At 43.4% G+C, this 24,001-nt stretch overlaps 2 protein-coding genes and 1 long non-coding RNA gene across 10 annotated transcripts in view; 1 reads left to right on the top strand and 2 right to left on the bottom strand.

The window, feature by feature from the left end:
* Window positions 1–17,556, bottom strand: part of LOC133500757 (uncharacterized) — a 40,767-nt gene extending 23,211 nt beyond the window's left edge. For 4 of the 8 annotated variants that reach the window (XR_009795015.1, XR_009795018.1, XR_009795020.1 and 1 more), the window contains exons 1-5: window positions 17,169–17,556; window positions 16,445–16,586; window positions 11,610–11,701; window positions 8,945–9,079; window positions 8,663–8,707 (exon numbers count right to left, since the gene is read on the bottom strand). This is a non-coding gene — a long non-coding RNA (uncharacterized LOC133500757). Of the gene's footprint in view, window positions 1–8,615; window positions 8,708–8,944; window positions 9,080–11,609; window positions 11,702–16,444; window positions 16,587–17,168 lie in introns of all 8 variants that reach the window. The other 4 variants (XR_009795019.1, XR_009795017.1, XR_009795014.1 and 1 more) reach the window with 4 other exon arrangements.
* atn1 (atrophin 1) lies at window positions 280–11,038 on the top strand. The gene is made up of 9 exons (XM_061819686.1): window positions 280–1,856; window positions 1,956–2,057; window positions 2,255–2,374; window positions 2,543–5,310; window positions 5,457–5,673; window positions 6,051–7,548; window positions 7,679–7,822; window positions 7,949–8,129; window positions 10,344–11,038. Exons 1-9 carry the CDS (start codon window positions 1,830–1,832, stop codon window positions 10,375–10,377), a joined length of 5,091 nt encoding a protein of 1,696 aa, XP_061675670.1. The 5' UTR covers window positions 280–1,829; the 3' UTR covers window positions 10,378–11,038.
* Window positions 17,557–18,625: 1,069 nt separating the features above from the next.
* LOC133500738 (zinc finger protein 112-like) lies at window positions 18,626–23,034 on the bottom strand. Its single transcript, XM_061819832.1, has 2 exons — window positions 22,677–23,034; window positions 18,626–22,605 (listed from the first exon to the last, which is right to left on the bottom strand). The coding sequence occupies exons 1-2, from the start codon at window positions 22,837–22,839 to the stop codon at window positions 21,968–21,970; spliced, it is 801 nt and encodes a 266-aa protein (XP_061675816.1). The 5' UTR covers window positions 22,840–23,034; the 3' UTR covers window positions 18,626–21,967.
* Between the last annotated feature and the right edge of the window lie 967 nt (window positions 23,035–24,001).

Below are 24,001 nucleotides of genomic sequence, written 5' to 3'. Positions count from 1 at the left end.
AATATTTAGTCGGCTGTAACGGTGACCCCCCCTTCCCCCTTTCATCCCCCCCTTCTTACTGAGTCTCTCTTATGCATATCTTACCGTCTTCTCTTTTCCTTTCTCAACCCTCACCATTGCTGCTCACAGTGATAAGCAGAGGTATAAATATATAAATATATATATATATATATTTTTTTTAAGTCATCTTGGAATAAGAGGGGGTAGGTGGGAAAGAGGAGGGGGTCCAAAGCAAAAAAAAAAAAAAAAAGGGGTGGGGAAGAGGCGAGTGCACATACGCATCAATTTGTACAGTTCAGTTTTTTCCACGCCACCAAGATTTCAGCCGCATTGTTGCTACTGCCTGGCTGCTGCTGCTGCTTCTTTTTGTGTGTGTGTATGCAACATGAGGCGGCGCACGTTAGGAGAAAAGGCAACAAAAAGGAGGGTGAAAAAGGAAAAAGGGGGTGCGAGAGCAACAGCAGCACACATTGCTGGATATTAAAGGTAAGCACAATTATGGGGAGAAGGGAGTGGGGTGCATGGGGGTGCAATGCAATATAATGCATGCTTATGCTGTGTGTTTTGGAATCTACATGACCACCATTACCCCCCCCCCCCTTCCATTGTGCCTTATTGTCATCTCAGTGCTGCGTTCAAGATGACGGCCACATTCCAGCAAAGCCAAAAAAAAAAAAAAAAGAAAGAAAAAAAAAACAAGTGGTGGAGCCGATGCTAGATGCAATCATTCTGCCATTGCCTATCCTCTCCTCCATGCATGTGGTGCTCCTGCCGTGTGCACCGTGCTGCCTTTGCATGCGTGTGTATCAATTACACTGCAGTGGGCTCATGCCTGTATTATATTTATTTATTTTTGCAAGTTCATGACCAGCGTGACCTGCATCAGGGCAGCCAGCTGCCACCTGTATCATGCGTTGTGCATCTGCCCTTATTAGTATGGAGTGAGGCCGACAAACACGTGTATGCGTGCTCCATCTTTTTTGATTGTGTGGGTCTCATCCACTTAGTCACTGCAGCATGCACTAATAATTAATGCACAGTCATGTGTAGCGCTGCCGCTGCTGCGGACGGTGTTTGTACACATGCATGCCTGCTAAAAATGACAGATTCCCCATCTGGCAGTGTGCGCTATTTATATCCCGCACTCAAAATACATCTGCTGTTTTTTTAACCATGAATGAATGGATGCGGCCATTTTTTTTTTTTTTTTGGGTAGCAAACAGCTATTCTCACAGCATAAAATGAGTATACGATGGTTGCCAGTCATAACCAGGTCATCTGGGTTAACCACATGTGGCTGAGGGTAAGGGATGTTGTGGTGAATAAGAGGGAGCGTGTTGGTGGGGGGGAGTGGCTTCCCTTTGCCGGACAGCGTGACCAAAAACGAATGCACGTCTGCATGTTTGTATGCCTAATATCAAGTGATCTTTGGTGGGCAAACCACCAGGGCCTTCAATGCGTGCAAGTAGGTTTTTGGCTGCTGCGAGACAGTTTAGAGAAGCACTGAAAAGCATTACAATTGGTTTGGAGTGAGGCAAATGCTGAAACAAGGCTTTTGAAATTGTAAATTACATGTTTAAACACAATGGCGCAAATTTGTCCTCAGCAGACATGGTGAGTGTGATTATACAGTATTTTGAGTGACCAAAGCATCTCCTTGTGACTGTGTTTTCTGTGTGCTTGTGTCTTAAAAATCGGCATTTGAGCCCAAAGACACAATAAGGCCCATTTTGTTTATCATTATTTTCAGGTTTCCTCAGCACCAAAAATAACCCATTCAGTCCATACAATGGCTCGTGCTGTAAAATGGAGGTTATAAAGGACAAATCATGAAAACACGAACGCACAAAGAATCGGTATGTATGAGTGAACCACATGCAAACATTTCCTTCTGAGTCCATTATTGGACAACTCGACTTCAAATCCTGTTTCAACACCTTGTTCTGGCCTTGCAGATGCCCATGCGCAGTGGACGGCGCCGTGGGGCAAGTGAAGAGCGAAGGGGTCGACGCCCGCATGCCAGTCCTACTCGCCCTGAACGCAACGACAGACAGACGGTATTCACCCTCTTTGTTTTCAAGTTTTGCACCCTCACAATGTCGGTATTGTTCCATAATGTCTTTATGACTTAAAGACATCTGTAATGGTGATGTTGTGATGTATAGATGTCGGTGCATGCATGAAAGTGCTCTTAACAGAGACATAAGGAATTCAAATGCATGACGGAAGAATCCAAAGTATTGTATCATTGTAGCCCAGAGGTGGCGGTGAGGAACTAGCTGGGAATCGCTTCAGTCGGAGATCACAAGGCCATGATTCATCAGAAAGTGAGGGGGAGGAACTTGTTTCTCCTGCAAAAAGGCAGAAAGTTCAGGTTTGTCTTACATTTCAACAGCCTGTTATATAAAGCTGGAAATAATTCATGTGTCTGACCAATTGGGAGTTATTTTTGCCATCGAGAAATATTCTCTGGCAATGGATCCTTTCACAACATTGATTTTTTTTTTTTTTACTTGATCCACAAATGATCTTTTCTTGTCAGGATTCGGCAGCCACCCAGAACCCTCCAACATCAACACACACCGCTGACAGCTCGGCTCCCTCTACTGGACCGCCTCCCACCTCAGTGGCCAGCCAATCCCGTGAGAGTGACAATGAGGACGGCCAATCCCAGGGCAGCAGGAGTTCAGTTGTGGGGAGCCTGGCGAATAGCAGCAGCAGCTTGAGTAGCGGGCGGGACATCGACCAGGACAATCGTTCCTCATCCCCGAGTCTCTCTGCATCCCCCCTGGGGAGCCTCGACTCCGAATCTGAGGGCCCAGACTCACCAAAGCAAGGAGAGAAGGAACGGGACAAAAGCAAAGATGGAGGAGCAGGAAGCGTGTCCGTAGAGGACAGAAGGGCACTACGGGAGCTGAGAAGGGAGGATCCCTGTGGAGAAGAACAAAAGACCGATACAGATGCACGAATTGAAGATTGTGCACTTAAGCCTATCCATCCTTGCTCCTCCTCTGGTCTCAGTTCTTCAGTTCGTGTTGCTGGGGATTCTTCAAATGATAGCACTGGTGTGAGGAAGTCATATTTCTCCCTGGACTCCAAACTAATGTGTAAAGTAGAGTATGGTGGACCAACAGGTACTGATGCGGTGCCTAGTGTCAATAGAATGAATTCCAAAGCCAACACACAATGTGTGACAAAGACATCTGGCGCGGGTGGAGATTTTTCTCATAACAGTCCCGGTATTCCGCACTCCTTGCCTGCGCCTCTTCCTCCTCCACCTGCTCTAAAACCACTGGAGCTCGGGGGACAAAATCTTCCTGCTGAGGTTAAGATGGAAAGAGACAAAATGGAAAAGGCAGATATGCACCTCGACAAGCCCCAGTCTTTGCCTCCATCTCTGATGCAGACGGGGCCCCAGCCACAATCCCAATCACAAACCCAAACCAATACCCACCCCCATCATTACAGCTCCCCCAGCTGGCAGGGTGGCACAGCAACCGCTTGCCAGGGGAGTTGGGGCTACACTCGTTACCCTGGCAACCATCACCCTCATCAGCATCAGCCCCCAGTGCAGCACCAACAACTTCCTTCTGTTTATAACCCTCCTTCCTCTCGACACTCCTCGCACTCATCTTATCTCCCCCATCCACACCCTCATCCCCACAGGGAGTACCTTCCCAGGTATGGCGGAGGGGGAGGGGACAGAGAGAGGGGGGTAGCAGGAGACAGGGAGAGGGGAGTAAGGAGTGAGTGTGTAGGGAGGGAGCTCAGCAGGGAATTCTCTGCTCCTATTGGTAACAACAGCAACACAAGTAGTGCAGGTAATAGTAGCGGCCCAACTAGTATCCAAGGAAGGGAGTTTTCGGGTCTGTCTGTGGGTCAGAACCGTGAGTTTCAAGGGTCTGGAAGAGATGGACCTTCGAGCATTGGTCCTGATAGAAAAGACTTCGTTCCAGGTTTCCATGACAGAGGGCAAGACAGGGAACGTGATCCAGGAAGAGAGTTTTCCATACCAAACCAAAACCAGAATAGAGACTTTGGCCCCAATGGACCTGGAGGGGGCCATCCCAGAGACAAAGACCGGGGCAGATGGGGTGACTTTGGAGGTCAAACAAGAGAAGCTGTAGGAAATTGTAACCCAAACAACAACTCCAACTCTCAAGGAAACCATCCAAGTTCAAATACTGGAATGCCTGTAAACCCAATGCTAAGCAGAGACCCACCTGCATCACCCCAAAACAACAATAACCACCCTTCTCATTCTTCCCTACCCCCACACCCACATCCCACAAACTTGGGCAGTCGGGAGTTTCCTCCTCCCATTGACCAGACACAAACCCCTTCCTCTGCCACTGACCCTTTTCACAGAGAATATCCTCCCAATAGCGGGAAAGAGTTCAATGCAGGGGCACCTCCCTCTGGTGGAACTAATAGAGATTATCTCAGCCCACCTGGCGTTACTTCTAATCTAGTAAGAGAGTTTTCGGGGCCTGGTGGAATCCCAAATCCTCATCCCTCTCAAACACACTACCAGTCTGGCCCAAGAGACAGAGAGAGGGAGACAAACCTGCGAGAGTCTGCACTGTACCAAAACCGTGGTGCTCCAAATCAACCTCCTGCACTCTCTCCATCCTCCACGACCAGTCACGGGCACCCTTCAAATGCTCCCTATCCCCCTCCACCACCTCAACCTACTTTACCCTCATCCCAATCTCATCCCCAGCAACTCCCACCAGGTATTCCACCCAATGTTCGCCCCCCACTATACCAGTCATCTGCCCAAACCCCTCCAACACATGTATCTCCACTACATAGCCCATCCACTAATCAGATGGCAGGCTTCTCATCATTTCAACCTGGATCCGCCTCTGCACCCAGCATGCCACTTCCTGGGCCTGGCGGTTCATCCAGCTGTTCACCTGGATGCCGCTCTGCCCCTTTACACGGCACCTTGAACAGTCACCAAACCTTTAGTGGAACATACCACTCAAATGGAAGCACCGGCAATAGCCTGATTAACAGCAATAGCAACAATGGCACACCCACTAACAGCAATACCAACTCCCAATCACCTCCGAATGTCTCTAAGGGGCCTCCACCCCTCACCAACAGCGTTACAACACCAGGCCCCAGCTTACCACATCACGGTGGAGACGGCCATTTAGATTCAGGCCCACCCCCAACACCTGTCATTAAAGAGGAGCCGATAGAAGACAGGGAAGAGAGTGAAAGTCCCCCACCAGTGTTGAGAAGCCCATCTCCTGAACCTAAGCCTGTAGACATTCCCATCCATGCTAGCCAGTCAGCAAGGTAATGTCCCTCATTGAACTCATATATGTCATTGTTTAATTTTGCTTTTTTGTCTCCCACTTCAGTTTTTGTGTAAATATTGGTAACTGAGGTACATACTTTTGGTACTTAATGGTACATAATGATATACTGCCTCACTTCTCTAGGTTTCACAAAGTGCTTGACCGTGGTACCAGCAATTCCTGTGCCCGTAGCGATGTCCTCTTTGTTCCCTTGGACGGATCCAAATTGTGGAAAAAGAGGAATGAGATGATAGAAAGAGCTCGCAGGGAAGTTGAGCAAAGGGCCAGAGACATAAGAGAAAAAGAGAGAGAACGAGAAAGGGAGCGGGAGCGGGAGAGGGAATTGGATCGCCATCTACAGGTAAGCTCAAAAGCCTGTTATGCATATTTGCTGTTCATAGTTGCCAGTGCAAAAATGAATGTGTCACAGAGATGAATGAAAATTTACAGGTTACAAGAGGGTTCTGCTTATGGTCCACTCAGCTCATCATCAATACATATGCATAATATATGGTTTAATATGAATTTTCACTCTTCAACCCAACACAGTGTATGGGCTGGTGTGGTCTAAAAGTCATTCTTTGATGGCCATGAGTGTAGATGTATGTTAAGAGCACAAAGTAAAGTAATACAACAAGTCCATGGGTCAGTGTGTAGTTTTGATCGGACAGTGACAATAGATTCAAGAGATTTCACAATGGGGTAAACGAGATCTCTTTTTTTTCTCTCTCTCTATAGCAACAAAAAGATGCCAATGCCAATGCAGCAGCTCGCCAGGGCTCTTCCCTCTTCTTCCCCTCTTCGTCCTCCATCATCCTTGATCCTTCATCAACTTCCTCTTGTCCGGGCAACCCGGCCGCCCATCCTGCACATCACATGCAGCATCATCCCCCACATCCACATGCTCACCTTCCTCCGACACACCACCTCCATCCCAGCCTCTCTCACGGAATACCGCACTCTCTTCTACTTCCATCCATGGCTGGAGCATCAGCAGTTGTTGGGGGGCCTCAGGGTGCTCTGGGAATTGGTATAGGAGGACCTTATCTTGGTCCTGATACCCCAGCTTTAAGAACCCTTAGTGAGTATGCACGCCCTCATGCAATGTCTCCCCTCGGTGCTGCAAGTCGGGCCCAAGCACACCACCCTCAAATTCATCATGGTCATCCTCATGTCCATCCCTCATTCTTTCTCCCCCAATTCCAAAATCATGCAATAGCCCATCCACATCACCTACCTGCTGATGCTGCAACAGCTGCAGCCATCTTGGGCTTACTGTATGGTGGAAGCCTGGAAGGCGGCCCAGGCATTGCGGGCCACCCTGGTGTAAGTGGAGGACCAGTGCCTGGAGGAATTGGGTCTTCGGGGTTAGGAGGAGTTGGGTTCCCTCATGCAGTCACAGCTCATCGGGATCGCATGAAGCCGGGTTTTGAGTTTAAGAGTGATGAACGGGTCTACCCACCAGGATCCATTCATGACCCTGCAGTGCTTGCCCTTGCTCACTCTCATTCCCATGCCAGTGCCCATACACATTCACATGCACATGCCCACTCCTTACTCCTTGGGGGAGGTGGAGCAGGAACGAATGAGGTTTCACTCTACTGTACTCCTCCTCCCCCAGCTCCTACCGGCCCAACACACCTCCAGAACCCAACACTGGCCCCAGTAACTCGACCTCCAAACCCTTCTGCCCCTCAGCCACTGTCTAATCCACCTCCTTCATCGCACCTACTACCTTCACACCCCTCAACTGCGGCACCACTCGCAGCCCCGCCCCTAGCCGCCCCTGCTCCACCTCCACCGGCACCCCCTCCACCACCCGTTCCTCCAACCTCCAACGCCACCTCAATTCATCATCAAGTCCCCAATTCTTCTTTTCCTAGTTCCCTGTCCTCTCATCAACCGACAGCCCCAGCCACTTCCTCTGAGTCTTACCCGACTGCTGTTCGGTCACCGGCCTCTTTTGAGCGGGAACGCAGCAGTGAACGGGAGCGGGACAGGGAGCGGGATAGAGTGGCATTGCCGGCTTTTGGGGAAAGAGAACGTGAGAGAGAGCGGGAAAGAGAAAGGGGAGGAAGTGGAGGAGGAGCGGGAGGAGGCAACACAAATGGAGGAAGCACGGGTGGTGGAAGTGGAGGAGAAAACATTGGTCGTGTCCAGATGCTGAATGTGACACCTCATCATCACCAGCATTCCCACATCCACTCACACCTTCACCTGCACCAACAAGACACAGGTACCCACTGCTACTAACTATGCTATCCTAATTTAGGTACCCTTACATTATATCCATGTTCAGTTTTTGCTTTCTCTTTGGCTTTCTATTAAATATCTCCTTTATTTCCTATTACATCATTGGCATCTAGCGGCGGGCGGGGTTCACCCCCTGATGGACCCGTTGGCGTCAGGGTCTCCTTTGGCACGGCTGCCTTACCCAGGAGCGGCAATAGGAACCCCAATCCTGGCTCACCCCCTCACTGACAGCGAGGTGCTTCGCCAACAGCTGTTTGGTGAGGAGAAGACTCCTCGTCCATGTACTCGCTCACTTTTTTACTCTCAAAACAGTCCTCAGAGTTTATAAAGAATATTTTGGCGGGGATACGGATGACTTTACAACTTGGGGACACTTCTCCCAGGTGCTCCTTTCCGGGACATGCCCCAACCGTCCTCCCTTACTGGTCCAATGTCGGCAGCCCATCAGCTCCAGGCCATGCAGCAGGCCCAGAGTGCCGAGCTGCAGATCCAGAGACTGGCCCTGGAACAACAGTGGATTCATCACCATCACCACCACTCCCTTACCCAGGACGAGTACTACAGGTATGTTGCGGTTATAGTCAAACTAAAACCTAACACCAATTTGTATAAGTCCTGAGATAAACCAAAAACGAATGAGAACAGTATACCCTCGTCCAAGCAGAACCCCCAAGACTTTCTGAACTGATACTATTTCACTCCAACCCAATAGAAGGTGCTAAATTTATATTAGACAATGGGTGCTACCAACTTCATACGCTCTCTGTTGGAGTGGGTGGGTCATAGCCCCAATGACAGCAGAATGGATTGACAGTCAAATTAATCCGCAAACTGTTGAAAATAATTTATTGGATCCTCATTTGGCCCATGTAATAAATCTCTGCAAATCCAGGGGAAGTTGGTTAGAAGATGGCCTCAGTTTATGGCATACTAATCTGATGTTTTGAGGTTACGAACACTTTGTAATGAACTAGTTGGTGCAGTGGTGTAAGAATACTGTACATCGTCACATGGCTCAAGAAGGCATGGCTGGTTAAGAGTCATACTTACTCATTTTCATTTTATTGTTTCTGTATTTACTTTAGGCAGTCACTCACATTTGATGGGCGTGGTCACACTCGCGCGCCATCGCACTCGCAATTCTGCACAAACGACCACGAAAAATCACACGCATAAATTTCGTTACAAGTAGAAAAAAATAGATATTGAAAGACGTCGCTTATTTTATGTAGTCTTGACATTAATTTACGTGTTCATTTCATAAATGTTGGTAACAAAACAAGGCTGATCCTAAACAATCAGTATTCAACCGAAAACAGGAAATGCAAGTTAACCGTACTGAGCATTGTTCGGAAGTTATGGCAAAACCACGTTCTCACCTGCTTCATGTACTGCGAGTGCATTTACGTTGAAAGTCACCAACATAATGAGCCATGTCAAAGGAAATTCAGTTACACCAGGGGTTCTCAATGCGTCGATTGCGAAGCAGTTTTGGTTGATCGTGTAACGGCGTGCTAGAAAGAAAAAAAAGACGTTAGACTATCATCCACCTCATCGCTTGATTCAGGTGTGGCCAATACGCCGAGCGCACACAGATAGAGGTGCGTTCCAGCAAGCCGGCCTCCTATTTACGGCAGTCGCGGCGATGCGCGTGTGCATAACGGCCCCCCTCCCCCGTCATTCGATTGTGAGAGGCTGGCTGCTTGAAAAGTAGATCTTGGGGTAAAAAAATCTGGGCACCCCTGAGTTACATTGAAAACATTTCTGGGATACAACACAGGTAATGTTTCAGTATCTAACTATAAGTATACTTTGACTTGATCTAAATTCTAATGTTCAACTAGTCTGTCCATATCAAAATGCAAACGGTCATTTTCCCCCGTGTTACCACGCTATCTTGAAGTTGAAAACCTTTGCCCCCTACATGCTTTAGGAAGATATAGATCATCTACAGCTAGCTTTCATCAATGGATTGACACTAGATGGGCCCGTAATTTACGCTAGATTATAACAATACATCATGATGAAATAAAATGATTTGATTATATTAATATTTAGTTTTGAAAATTGAATGTCTATTGACCTCTTTAAAAATGTCTGTTTCAGTCCGTGCAGTGTCAATAAATTATTATGGTATTAGCAAGAGTAACAACTACATACTCAGGTATAACAACTCAGTAAGTTATTTTAAGTTCTTGAGATTCAATCCCCAACACTCGCAACTTTATATCTGCGGGCATGACTGGTGGGCCACACCCGTAACTTTATATCTGCGGGCATGACTGACCATACACCTACATTTTTCAAATGTGAGTGACTGCTTTAGGCCTAGCTGTATTTTTCACACAAATATTTAGTATACTCATGACTTTACTACACCTTTTACAAAGGTTACTGACTAAAGCCCTTTCTGATTTATTCTACAATTTTGGGTTATCTTGCCATTATAGGAATGGAACTACGTCATAGACCGAAGACCCCCTGTAAACCGTTTTTCCCCCTGCCCTAAGAATAACTACCCGAATGCCTAATTTTTCTTCGTTGTAAAGTTAGCCTGACAATTAGTTTTAGCCTGAATGAAGTTGCTAGTTAACATATTAGGGTACGTTACCCTCTCACAAACTCTTTGTAACTCTACTTTATGATTTTATCCTAAAGTTTTATTCCCAATTAACTGAAAAGACTACTTAATGGGCCTCACTGACTAAATTGGGGGAAGCTGAGGATCATAGGGTATAAACATGGAACACTAATATATTTTCTTTTTTGACCTTTCAGTCACCTGAAGAAAGAGAGTGACAAGACCCTGTGAGGGAGGGGCACAAGAAAGAGTGGCGTGGAAGGGGGGGAAAAAGCAGAATGTGTGCAAACTTTACATAAACAGAACCAAGCAAGATAAAAGCACTAAAAACTATAAAGAAACAAGCACTAATAATTGTAAAGAGACAAAGCCCGAAAGCCAAGCCGGACTAAGGCGTTTACATGCCGTCTCTGTGAAGTGCACCATGCTGAAGTTCCACACTGTTTTCCTACATTGTGTGCTTGAACTTCAAGTCCATCAATCCATCCATCCATCCATCCACCCATTATCTGAGCCGCTTATCCTCACAAGGGTCGCGGAAATGCTGGAGCCTATCCCACCTATCTTCGGGCAGGAGGAGGGGTACACCCTGGACTGGTCGCCAGCCAATCGCAGTCCTGTTTTGTATTGTGCTTTCTTTGTACAGTATATGAATTAGATGGGGGTGGCAATAATGTGAAGGTATAGTATGTGTAAAATATTTGATGCCAGAGGGGATGTGTACATGAGTCTTTTTAATGTCACTGCATGTAGCTCTACAAGCTTACTCAGATCTGGTGGAACTTTTGGGTCTTCATTTTAGAAAGAAGAAAAAACACCCTCATTTGTACCTGGGGTTCTATATGCATGAGACCAGCCTTTTAATGTTCTGTTTAAAACAGTATTATTATTATTATTATTATTAGTCTGTTTGTTGATAACGACAATTATATATACAGTACATATTATTTGTATTATTTTTTTACATTTTCACGGTATGACTGTCAGTCTTGAGCTTTATTTTAAAATGACCTTGTGAAACAAGATGCAAATGAAAGCAAAGAAAAAACAAATCAAAAATCAAATCTAGAAATGAATTCTCTTTTTTGGGGGGGGGCGTTTCTATGTGCGCACGTGTCCTACGCAGTCCTTTACCTTGAGTCTATTAGCCCTCGTCTTTGTTTTATACAAGTCACTCATGCACAAAGCATATCAAATTCCTCATACGCCTCCCCCTCCCCCTTTTAGACTCCCTCTTTCTGTCTTTCCCCCACCACTCAAACCCCTCCTCTCTCTTGGCAACTGTGGCTAATAGGAGACACATGGGATGAGTGTGAGACATGGGAGTTGACTTGCTCCATTGAACAGCAGCCGCCCTGTAGAGTTGGCATTCCATAGTGAACTGTAAAAAAAATTTGAAAAAGAAAAGACGGGAAAAACAGAGAGGGAAAGAGGAGGTGAAGATGTGAGTGTGATTTACTGACTGTGCTGAAGGCCGCAACGCGGTGATGTGTTTTCTCGCCACGTCCGGCCAGAGGAACCTCCTTCAAAACGGACACGGATCACTGAGTGAGGCCTTCAGATGGTGCGGGGATATTTGGCAGAACAGAATACAATTTACAATCTGTTCTTTTTGTGATCGTAATATCCCGCGCCTGTAGCCTGCAAAGGTTTAAAGGTCTGAAAAATGCAATAAAATCTCACCTAATGATGGTGAGGCCCATCCCACGCGAAAACTTGCGATGGATACAATAAATTGGGCATGGCGGTTATTGTTATTGAAAGTCACCTTGAACAAGTGTGTCAATGTAATGTATAAGAATTTGATTGTCCTCCACCTGATGACATCACATCTGCTTGTGATATTCTTAGCACTTCATCACTCCTTTGTGAGGATGGCCAAGGACGTTAAGAAAGGTGAGCGTGAAAGATGGACCAACTGTGCGTGCCCGCTGTATTAAGTTATCCATCCATTCATTATCCGAGCCGCTTATCCTCACAAGGATCACAGGAGTGGTGGAATCTATTCCAGCTATCGTCTGGCAGGAGGCGAGGTACACCCTGAACCGGTTGCCAGTCAATCCCAGCGCACACCGAAACAGACATTCATTCGCACACACGTTCACACCGACGGGGAATTTAGAGTCTTCAATCAACATGTTTTTGGGATGTGGGAGGAAACCGTGGTACCCAGAGAAACCGCACGAAGGCACGGGGAGAACATGCAAACTCCACACAGTCATTATGGTAAAATATTTCAAGAATAATATTTGTTCTTGAGGGCACCCCGAGATAACAATCCTGTTTAAAAATACCTATTTTAGGGCAATACAGGATTTTGAGTGACATTATGGGGTAGTCCTTGAATGCATCTCACGCCCAGTCAAAAGTCAACGTATGATGCAGTGGATCTCGTAAAGCGCAAGTGTCATCCCTATAAACATTCTAAAATAGATAATGAAATGAAAAATACATATAATGTCTATACAAAAAAAAAATGGCACACGGAAGCTCTTTTCAAAGAAGAGAACATCTCACAATCGAGGGGAATATTACCCTATTGTTTCGAGCCATATTTAGATGGTATGCGGATCACGGCCAAACCACATGCGGCCAAACCACCTCCCCGTACGATCCACCACCGCGCAGCGTAGATGAGTGACCCCGGCCGAAACCGTGATTGGCGGACAAGGAGCTGACGGGCACATCGACACATTTGGCACCTCTGACTTATGGATGCGGATCTTTTGTTACGTTCTGAAATGATTACGCCCCCCCCCCAACTATTGTTTTTTTAGTAGCTCTATACACACCTACCTGTCATTTGGAACCCACAAAGCTCTCGTCCTTTGCACCCCTACAATCCATTTTTCACGACGAGCCGGCTGTATTGGAAACTTATGAAGGGTAAATCCATCCTCCTGAGTGTTCGAGCAATATCCAGCAATGCAACGAGCCAGCATTTTGGATAACACGAAGGAACAAAGAGCTACCTTCCCGCAGGTAAAACTAATAGAAACAAACGAGTCTGCTTGAGTCCGGTCCTGCCCTGTACGTCACTTCCTGCTTCTTCTCGAAAAATAATCCCTCGAGAGGAATTTCACGGAGAGAGTTACAAAAAGCCATACACGTCAAAATCATGTTTTGTGGTGAAAAAATGCATGGGTCCATACCGGATGCCGTTTTTTCATTGATAACGTACTAAAAATCATGAATTTCATGACAGTGGCCCTTTAAAGGTCCACATGATGTCATTATCCAGTCTCGTCACAACCACAAACGGATTATGTTGACTCACTGTCACACATGTTGGCGAATAAGGGTACAAATTCATCTTTGGTGGGCAACACTGCTTGAAGAGGCAACTCACAAATGGAGCTCTCAGAGCTCTCTGAGCCATTCCAGTCCATTGTTATGAAGACGATCCCAGAGGATCACCTTAAAGTGTTACAGGACATCCTAAGCACCAGACGAGGGCTCTCTGCCTGCCTGAGGTGGTTTGGCAGAGACATTTCTGGAGAGTTTCCACGGCCGTATGAGAAATAAAACAACAGAAGTTTAGATTTTTGATAAATGAATAATGACTTTTCATTAACAAACAAAATGTACACGTGAGGTGCAGGTTTTATTTTTGTGCACTTGGGGCTCACCATTCTCACGTTCAACACTCAATAGTAATGACTTTGAGTGTTGTGGCTTAAAATGCTGGAGGCTGGCCCGGTGAGTGACATGGGAGTCGGTGAATGAGAATGTTGTGAGGTCAGGTTAGTGGCCGGCTCTTAACCAGTCTGCGTGTTGAGTGCCTGAATGTGACAGTAGCAAATCATGTATGAGTGTTTATTACATGTCCCAAACTTTGGAAATGTGCTTTACGCACTCTTTCCACCAGGCTTAAATTAATTTTACATTCAGCAGGGGGTAACTGTGCCGTAAAATTAATCCTTGAGGAAAAATGATCATTGCAAAACTTCCAGACAGATTGTGCCCCCAATTTCTTTGTAAATGAATGATTTGTAATTCAAGTAATTCTTTCAGCCCTAATTGATATTTATGATGAATATATTAGAAAATAATTTGACAGTATTAGATGTAATGATTAAAAGGTTAAAAAAAATTTGCAATGTGGAATATTAAGTGGGCGGAACAGTGGGTCAGATGGTAAAGCGCTGCCCTCACAGTTCTGAGTTCCCGGGTTCAATCACGGACCCGCCTGTGTGGAGTTTGCATGTTCTCCCCGTCCCTGTGTGGGTTTCCTCCGGGCACTCCTGTTTCCTCCCACATCCCCAAAACATTCAACATTAATTGGATACTCTAAATTGCCCCTAGGTGTGATTGTGAGTACGTCTGTTTGTCTCCTCTGACCTGCGATTGGCTGGCAACCAGTTCAGGGTGTACCCCGCCTTTTGCACGTTGACAGCTGGGATAATCGACCCTCGTGAGGATAAGCGGCAAAGAAAATGGATGGATGGATTATTAAGTGTCAAAAATGTGGAAATGCAGTTACTTTACTTCCTTGTTGGTGCTAAAGTGACTCATTATCACCCCAAAAGTACAAAGTGGTACTGCAAGTGAAGTTGATGACCAGATGAGGTCACATCTGGTTAACAGAATTTCCAGGGGGAAAAACGTTTATCCTCCTTTTCAAATCTTCACTTCTAAAGGCAAAGCAAACATTCTCCTTCCAACATGACGTTATGTAGCTTTAGCTATTTATTGTTTGTTTTATTTAGGGAGATATTCCACTATCCCTTGCAAGTAATCACTCAGTAGAGTTTCCCTCCTCGCTTTCACAATAAAAGCCAGCCGGGACTCGATAGGGTAAATGCTTTTCCAGATGTAAGAATGAAAAGGATTGGTAAATACGATGAAATATGTGCTCACCATACAACCACACACACTAAGTATGTGTATGCACGTCCTGTAGTGCACAATCTTGGAACACTGGCCCACAACTAAACGCTGCTCTCATTATTTCTTTAAGAAGATTTATGAAGTCATGTGTGGAACAGTCAGAATAAAGAGACTGAAAAAGAGAGCTGTGAGCTTTCAAGCACAGATAAGCATTTTGGAAATACTTAAAAAAATGTAATGGTTCAAAGTGGTTTAAGCAAATGTAAAATAAAGAAAAAAAATCATGCCATTCATGTGCAGTACATACACAGTGACTTATAAAAAAAAAACTAAAAGGCCATGACAATAAATTAAACTAAGATAAATTAAAGATAAATCAATACAGGGGAATGCTGTGAATGAGTGATTAGTGCACCTGCATCACAATTCTGATGTTTGAAGTTTGAATCTTGGCTCCGGATGCTAGTCTTCTTGAGTGGAGTTTGCATGCTTTTTTTTTTTTTGTTTTTTTTTTAACTCCAGGTACAACAACTCCTTCCCACATTTCTGTTTTCTAAAAGAAATGTGGCCATCATAAATCATTTTAAAACTGTTTCCACCATTAATGTGACATAATTTGTACAACACAACTGATTTATTGTTGTATCTCTTTGAAAGGGGAGGCAAAAATAAACAGGGTAAATAAACTAGAATCTGATTGACCTGACGCTTAACTTTCACATGAATCTGGTTGGTCGTGGACGGACGAACTCGCACGTGGCTGTGTACAGAAGTAATGGATCACATTCAAACACCCACTAAATGGATGGTGATCTTATGCTTCGCCCCCTTAGCCATGTCCCACAAGTTTCCAAAATGGCGATTGAATAGAGCATGTTTGAAGTCGATTCTGTATCGCGTGTTCCAGACAATATTGGGGGATATTTTTTGCCAAATGCGTCAGACTTGTCCAAGAGAGTTCTACAGAGAGGTCTCAGCTATTTCACGCACGAATATGTACACGGAATTAAGATTTTGGACGGAGCAGGACGCAATGTCAGAGTGACAGCGAAATGTTGGCGATCGACGCAAAAAACTTTGACGCCTCAAAAACTTCATATTGAAATCCAACAGGATAAAATAGTGGAATCGTACTGCGCATGTAAAGCAGGGTGAGTACTTTTCACTGAGAAAGATCACGAGTATTATCATTGTAGTCTTTATAAGTGAGTGGGTGTATTCATTTGACTTGGCTCGTAATGGAACCCAGTGCTATGTCTTAAAAGTCCAATGTGATACAAATAAGCATTTCTGTTGCATGACATGGCGCATTTATGTATTACGAACATGACTCTTCGGCATAAAACATGACACACTTCATTCATTAGGTCAGTGATACGCTAAGAAAGTGAAAGTTGTTCTCCTGCAATGTATAAATCACTGATAATAATTCAATCAAACTCAGAGAAGATACTTCTCTCTCACTTACCTTCGAACATAAAGCCTTGTGTTTGTTGATATTGTCCACATTTAGTTGTATGTGTGCTCTTCCGCAAACCTTAATCCATCGTAGACACTTCGTCAACTGTGTTTTAGGCTTTGGAAAATGAATCAACTGGGCCCCTTGTAACCTAGCGAGATATCTTTCATCAGAATTGCACATTCCCCAAGGGCATCTGAGGACCATTTTCTTCATAACATTAACTTTTCCAAGCACACGCTACTGACAACCAGCATTGTTTGTGGGACAATATGGCGAGAGGGTCAAGTCAAGGGGGCGGGTTAAGACAATGCGGCTATCTGATTGGCGATTATTGTAGGAGTGATTTACAGGTCGGAAAGGTCCAATGGCGTCCACACACCTGCCACATTTCAATATTTAAGTGGGAAAAAAAGACTACATCCCATTCATAGGGGTTTACAGAAAATATCCACTACCACTATGCACTTTATCCACTAAAATGTCTGATTTTATCCACTAAAATGTCTGATTTAAGAAGCCTTACAAGCGCAGATTTATCGCGTTTACATGTGCATGTGTGTGTGTGTGTGTGTGAGAGAGAGAGAGAGAGAGCAAGAAAGCGCTAAAATGAAAAAGTCGAACGTGCCCTTAGAAGTGTTGTTTTTCTGTTTTGTGACCAAAATAAATACTTAACAGTCTTAAAGTTGACATATGCACGGACACAACAACAGCAAAAACATCTGCAACTTACCGCGGGGTGTTTTCTAAAGTTAGAAGTAAGCTGAAACAACCAAGTTGAGGCAGTACTTTTGGGGTGAACAAAGTCAGTTGATCATAAATAAAGAACTTCGTGTATTTCACGAGGGATTTTTTATGCGTACATTCGCGAACAATTTAATTGTGAATGTAACGTTTGATGTGAAATAAACAGAGGATGGAAATGGAGCTCATGTTGATTTACTCGTTTCCAAACAAATATTTCACAGAATGACTAACGGGACACTGCTGCCTCCTACAGGATAACACGGAAACACCATCGGAGATCACCAAAGGGCAGCAAAATAAACACTATTGTACCATTTTTATTCAGTCATTTCAATGTATGTATTTGCATTTAGAATTGTCATGCGTAGTTTACAAGTATTTAGTGCAGTAAATGAACCAAATGAGGGTTTTGAAATCAAATCAAGTTCATAATTAAGGACATTGGACATTAATGTAAAGCTCAGTTTTACTGAATGCAGCATACTTTTTTTTTTTTAACTGAGCCACGTTTTTCATACCGACATAATTAATCGTTATACTAATTTTTTGAAAGATTTTCTTTTGTAACAGAGTGGTGGTGTCTTGTGGTCTACTGGCCAGAGTTCATTCAGGAAGTGTAGGCTAATCTCCCACTTAAGTTTGACTGTAAGTGTGAATGTTTGTCTAGAGAGGTACACCCTACCACGTTTTTTTAAGTACCGGTATTTTTTTTTTTTTTAAATGCAGTGACAGCACTCTCCAACTAAAGCGGGCGCCCCTTTTTGGGCATGTGTGGTAGATGGAGAAACACAGTTCAGAGGTAAGACATGTCTTAAAACCTGCACTCCTGGAGACAAATAAGTGCAGTACACAAATATTAACCAATGTACAGTATTACATACTGAATATACTTTAATATACTTAAATTTATATACAAATAAAAATGAAAATATGATCTCAAATCTTCAATCATGCTAAAAGTGTCTGTTTTGTGTTCAAATGTTCAAAACCTTTTTTATTTCATTTTATAAAGAGTACCTTAAATAGTAAGAATGTGCGAGTACTTTTACAAATCATTTTTCAAGGTAACGGGCACAAAACATCCGACATCGAGTCCTCCTCACTAGTATTTGACCCTACACTGCAGGAGTTTGAAAAGTCGCCATGTGCTTCAAAATGAAAGAGGTCTTTGTTGACAATATATGTCATTGTGTTATGTATTTTAAAATACCAATGTTTAATGTCTAACATTATGGCTTAACCTTTTAAAAAATCTAGTTTGGTATTTTTTCAAATGGAGAACTCAGTTGTATTTAACTTTAAAGTACAATATATTAGCGCCATAAGAACATTTAAAAAAAATACTCATTTCAGTATTTTTAAATGAATTTTTATGTGCACAACCGAACGATAATTTTAGTAGGATTTTTGTGAATTACTATTTCTAAATCTTAATGTAAATAAACAAGACACCAAGACAGTCTCTAAACAGTTTATTATATTTTGCCAGGTCTTCATCACCCTTGAAAACCATTGACCAAAACACTAAATGTAACGGACGCCTGCCCTCATGGCAAAAGAGCCAAAAAGAGTACAGCTCATGCAAGGCAAAAGTCAAAAGCACACACACAGGACAGGAGACGGGAATATAGTATCGATCAGAATCATAGAGGAAGCTAAACGGGCTGCTGGCTTCCCTCATGACAAGACGCACTCAAACAAATGGGAACGGTGGCACGGCACAAGTACGTTCAACTCAAAGAAAAAGGGGAGGAAAAGTTGCAGAGTCGACAGATCATGAAACAAGAGATGGTCTTGGCATTGACGTCATACACCGAGGGGTCCTGTACAATTGATTCTTACGTTCTCAAACACACTTCCTACATTAAAAAAAATCTATCAATCCAGTTTCTCATCCTACCCGATCGACTTTGGACAAGAGGCGGGGGTACACCCACCCTGGACAGGATGGCGCCTGATCACAGGTCATAGATGAACAAACTGAGTATGTATCTCCATTTATGTTTTCAAACCTATGGAACATTTAGAGCAGTGGTTCTCAAACTGTGCTTTGAGTCCTGCTAGGCTCCCTTAGTGTTATTTAAATATTCAAACCATGCAAAATGTTACAGTGGCTAAAACCTTTTAAAATTTAATACAGTACATTTGCGAAATACCGTCCAATTTTATGTAACTTCAAGACCCTGTAAAGTGAATTCAGAGAGACGCTTAATGTTTCATTTAGGCAGGGATCTCACAACACTTCTACAAGGTGCGTCCAATTAACAAGCTATTATTTCAGATTTCAATTGAAGCAATCCTTAAGTACATTTTTTTAAAAATTCCCTATACAGTGGTGCCTTAAGATTGAAGTCAGTGGTCATGCTCATAAATCACTACACTGGATCTCAAATCTAAAATAGCACCCTATGCTAATTTACTTTATAAAACATATCGTAATAACCACATAATCAATAGAATATGAAGAATTGAACAGTTGGTGGATCACGAGTAATTATCACCCCTTTGGGTGGATGCAACTTGGCGCCCAGGAAGCATAATACTGTCATGAAAACACAAATGAGGGAAACTTTCACAAGTACCGTTAATGACTTATAAATTGTAATAACATGATTTGTATTTCGCCGAGAATAATGACGACAGTGTGCCCTTCCCCCTTTGGGGCCCACCGTTCTCGGTCCTGCATATTTGTAGATTTTTGTCTCCAAGTTTTTTTTTTTAATTGGCCATATTTCCATGGTCATAAAGGTCATAGATTCTCTTCGAAATAGATGAGGCACCTGACAATGTGGTGCATCTTATGAGCACACTCAGTCCCAACATTTGAAAATGTTGTTGGGTGTCTTATTCAACAAAGTACACTGGTTACCCTGTTGGTATGTGTGCCACCAAGTGTTTTGATATTTATGTAAGCTACCATATGATGGCACTCATAAAGCAGTGAGGATAAATTGCATTCCAGCATAAGTGTACACTGTCCATTTATGCAAGTCATTACTTACGATGTTGTACACACTCGCAGTATCACATCAAAACTAAAATTATCACACCACATCAAACAGAGTAACATAAATGGCAAATAATAAAACAAAATGAGAATGACTCACAAAATAATTGACACAAAACATGCACTTTAAACACTATTTACACTATAGTACGACACCATGAGCAGACTGTGTGTACAACATCGTCAGTAATGACATGCTTAGACAGCCACTGTGCGAGGCAATATAAGCTACTACTTATAAATATAAAAAGCAATTATTTTTCTCTGCTTTGTGAGTGTCATTGTATACTATCTCACATACATGTGCTAGCACACATGCTCGTAGGTATAGAGCTCATGCACATGATGACACCAATATAACGGCGCCATATTACCGGTCAAACAGAGCTGCTCGACATTGTGGGAGACATTGAACCGGAGGAGAATATTTACAATGCCCGAGATCTTGCAAATTACCACAAAGTATTTATAATGCCAAGTTGGCTCATTTGAGAACAATGTGTGTTAAAAAAAAAAAAAAAAAACTGTCGCAGAGTTTTACAGAGGTTAAATGTGGGCACAATCGCTTCCATGTTTATTCCACAGAGATGACTTTGTGTAAAACCAGCGGTCAATTATTTAAATATTGGTATTTGTTTTGAATACTAGCTGAAAAGATTGATGGATTCCGGCAAAGGTTAGTCGCCGAACCCACTTCCGCATTCATGAGTCGTCAACCGTCGTCTTTTTTTCCCAATCATAGTTAATGATTGCGAGGTTGTGTAAAAACCAGGGGTCATGTATTTAAATGTTGGTATTTGTATTGAAAAAATCTGAGTGGGTCCATCACTACTGTATGTGGGATTTATTCTTGATTGAGAACAGATCCAACAACAAAGTATTTGTATGCATCCAAGCTTTTTTACGCTTTCAAATTCTTCCATGTAAATCTCGACGACTTACTCACCAGATCCATGTGTATATCCAGTTGTCCAAGATAAGCGGAAGCGAATTAACGGTCCAATTTCTTATCAGCGAAAACATCGATTTCGGCATTAAATACAGGTCCTCTGTGCTGAGTTTATCAATTTTTCCAGGTATCGTCGTTTATTTTCACATTCTAAATGTCTGACGGTATCGGACAAGACTCTGGGCATCGTGCTACAAGACGTATTTCCGTGTCGTCTCCAACCGACTTAGCATTGAGCAATGCTTAGCTTGACCGGCAATATGGCGAGCTAAACAAAAGTCACGTGATTTTTATGACGCAGGTGCACGAGCTCTACAACCAGTTGGTGAAGTGTACTTCATTCCAAAAGTCACACCACGATTGTGCATATAGATGATGCTGTCCCTTTTGAAGTAAATGTAAGACTTTTAAGCACATCTTACGGCTGAAAAAATACGGTACATATCATACACAGGTGTATTAATACTTCATCCATTATTGGTTGATTTTACTTGTTCATGTTTGATGAACACCTGAACCTAATATGTTACCACTTCATCTCGGTCATTATGGTGGTACTTGGATAACCAAGTATTTATATTTTTCTAAGTGGTACATGATGTAAAAAAATCATTGATTTGGAGTCTTCAATAAATCCAACAGGGATGTTTTGGGGATATGGGATGCTCCCGGAGTACCCAGATAAGACCCTCGCTGACACAGGGAGAACACAAACCCACAGCCTAAGGCAGACGGGGTAACCACTACTCTACCATCTTGAAAACATACTACATACATCATAAATACTACTACATTGTTTTTTTTTTTTTTGCCCCAACAATATGTGAGGTCATTGAGGGGCGTTGGGCCTCTTGTGGGCAATTCGCACGTGCCTCCCAAGAGACTCCATCCATTTAAAGGCCTTGCTGCAGTAAATGCACACGTAATGTTTCCCTTCAGTGTGTATGGTCTGGTGTCTATTGAGGGCGCTGGTGGTGACAAAGCTCTTCCTGCAGATGTCACACCTGTAGGGCCTCTCACCTGTGTGGGTCCTGATGTGAGCGGCCAGGTGGGAGCAGTTGCCGAAGCGCTTGTCGCAAACGGAGCAGCTGTAGGGCTTCTCCTTCCCCTCGTCGCCCATGCCGCCGTGATGATAGAGGTGAAAGGGCAAGATGGGATCGTGGAAGCCCCCCCTCGCCCCCGACGCCGAGGACATGAAGTCCTTTATGTCTGACTCCAGATCCTCCAGAGGCTCAGAGCCGTGGCCCAGCCAGAACTCCCTGTGGCTCCTCTCTGGTTCTTTCTTCACCTGGGCGGTCTCATTAGAATGCTCCATGATGCTGCTACTGCTGCCTTCCTCCTCAATGTTTTGGGACTCAGCGGCCTCCATGTCTCCCGATGCTGCTGCTTCCTCATGCTTTTGAGATGGAAGGGGTGGAGGGGGGTGGTGATGGGTGTGCTCCTGCAGCTGGGCTCCATTGCATGCATCTAGTTAGAAGAACGACATTAAAAAAAAAATACCATTAAAGTCTTGAATGATAAACGTCATCCAAACCGACCTGACTTGAGAAGCCTCAGCTGCATTCTGAGGCGACCGATCTCCAAGTCCTTCACGCGGCAAAGCTCCTCTTTGTACTCATCTATTGTCTTCTCGACGGCGCCAAAGATCTCCTCCGCTACCGCCGCCAGCCTCTCGTTGAGAAATGCTTTCAAGGAGAGCATCGTAGTCGCCCGGAGTGGAAACTAAAAGCTCCAAATTGCGGCACCGAAACGTAGTTTTTCACGGGACCCTGAACGTCACGCTCTGCTTGTATATACGGAAATGAGCTTTGGAAGATAGAAATGTGCTCCGCGTTCATTTGCTGCCCCTGTTGGACCGGAGGTGCAACTGCAGGACACTTTCGCAAAAGACGCAACTAAAACAGGCATTTTAAAGATGAACGGTCATAATAATCATTCGAAAAAGTAAATAAATAAAGAAAAAAAATCATGTATCAAATTTTCTTGTCTTCAGAGTTAATATTAACCATTTTAAATAACTGAACATAACATTAAAATTTATACTTATAAATGGTACATAACTTCCTTTTATCATGTATCATGCTATCTTTTCTTCAGAAGTAAAATTTTCAAATAAATAATCCTATTAAACAATGAAATAAAATAGAAGACGTTACAAATAAAAACTATTTTACTTACAAAAACATGATGCTAAATATTCAATTTGTGCTATCCTGTCTTCGCATTTAATAATATTCAATAAAAACCAAAATGTGAAAAACGTTATTTGTGCTGCACGCTCATCCATTGTGCTATGGTGCTCTTACAAATATTTTTTTCAAAAAAACATTTAATAAAAAATACTATAAGGATAAAAATTTGGTTAAACCGTTCAGTTTTGCCATCATGCTAGCTTGTCCTCAAAAGTAATATTGTAAACTAAATTAAAAAATGCATAAAGTGACAATTGTGATTCAAGCATACGGTGCACTAGTATTCAAATTCAACATTTTGTGTCATATCACCAGTAGATAAAGAAAAGCAGGCAAAGATAATCCAAGGGAGAGAATGTGGCTAAAACCCAAAAATTTTTTTATATTTTATTTTACCATAGAACAGATTTAGAAGTGTGACCTGACTTTATGTTCGACGACATAGTATGTTGTGAATTTTATTGTTCTGTTACTTGTTAGTGAAGGGTTAGGGTTAGCCTAACCCTAAAGTTGTGCAAAACGTAGCGAAACATTTAACAGTTGGACAAGTACTCAAAAAGTTAGATGCTAAAAATTAAGTTCTCCTTCAAAGATTAGTGCATTTTAGATCAATCCTAAAAGTTCATCCAAAGGCTGAAAAACCCTACCATTATTGCGAGTAGTGAAGATGA

This window comes from Syngnathoides biaculeatus, chromosome 5 (assembly GCF_019802595.1).
Source record: "Syngnathoides biaculeatus isolate LvHL_M chromosome 5, ASM1980259v1, whole genome shotgun sequence".
In the NCBI taxonomy this organism is placed as follows: Eukaryota; Metazoa; Chordata; class Actinopteri; order Syngnathiformes; family Syngnathidae; genus Syngnathoides; species Syngnathoides biaculeatus.
Note: the sequence above shows the minus strand (reverse complement) of the source record. Positions and strands in the feature narration are given on the sequence as shown.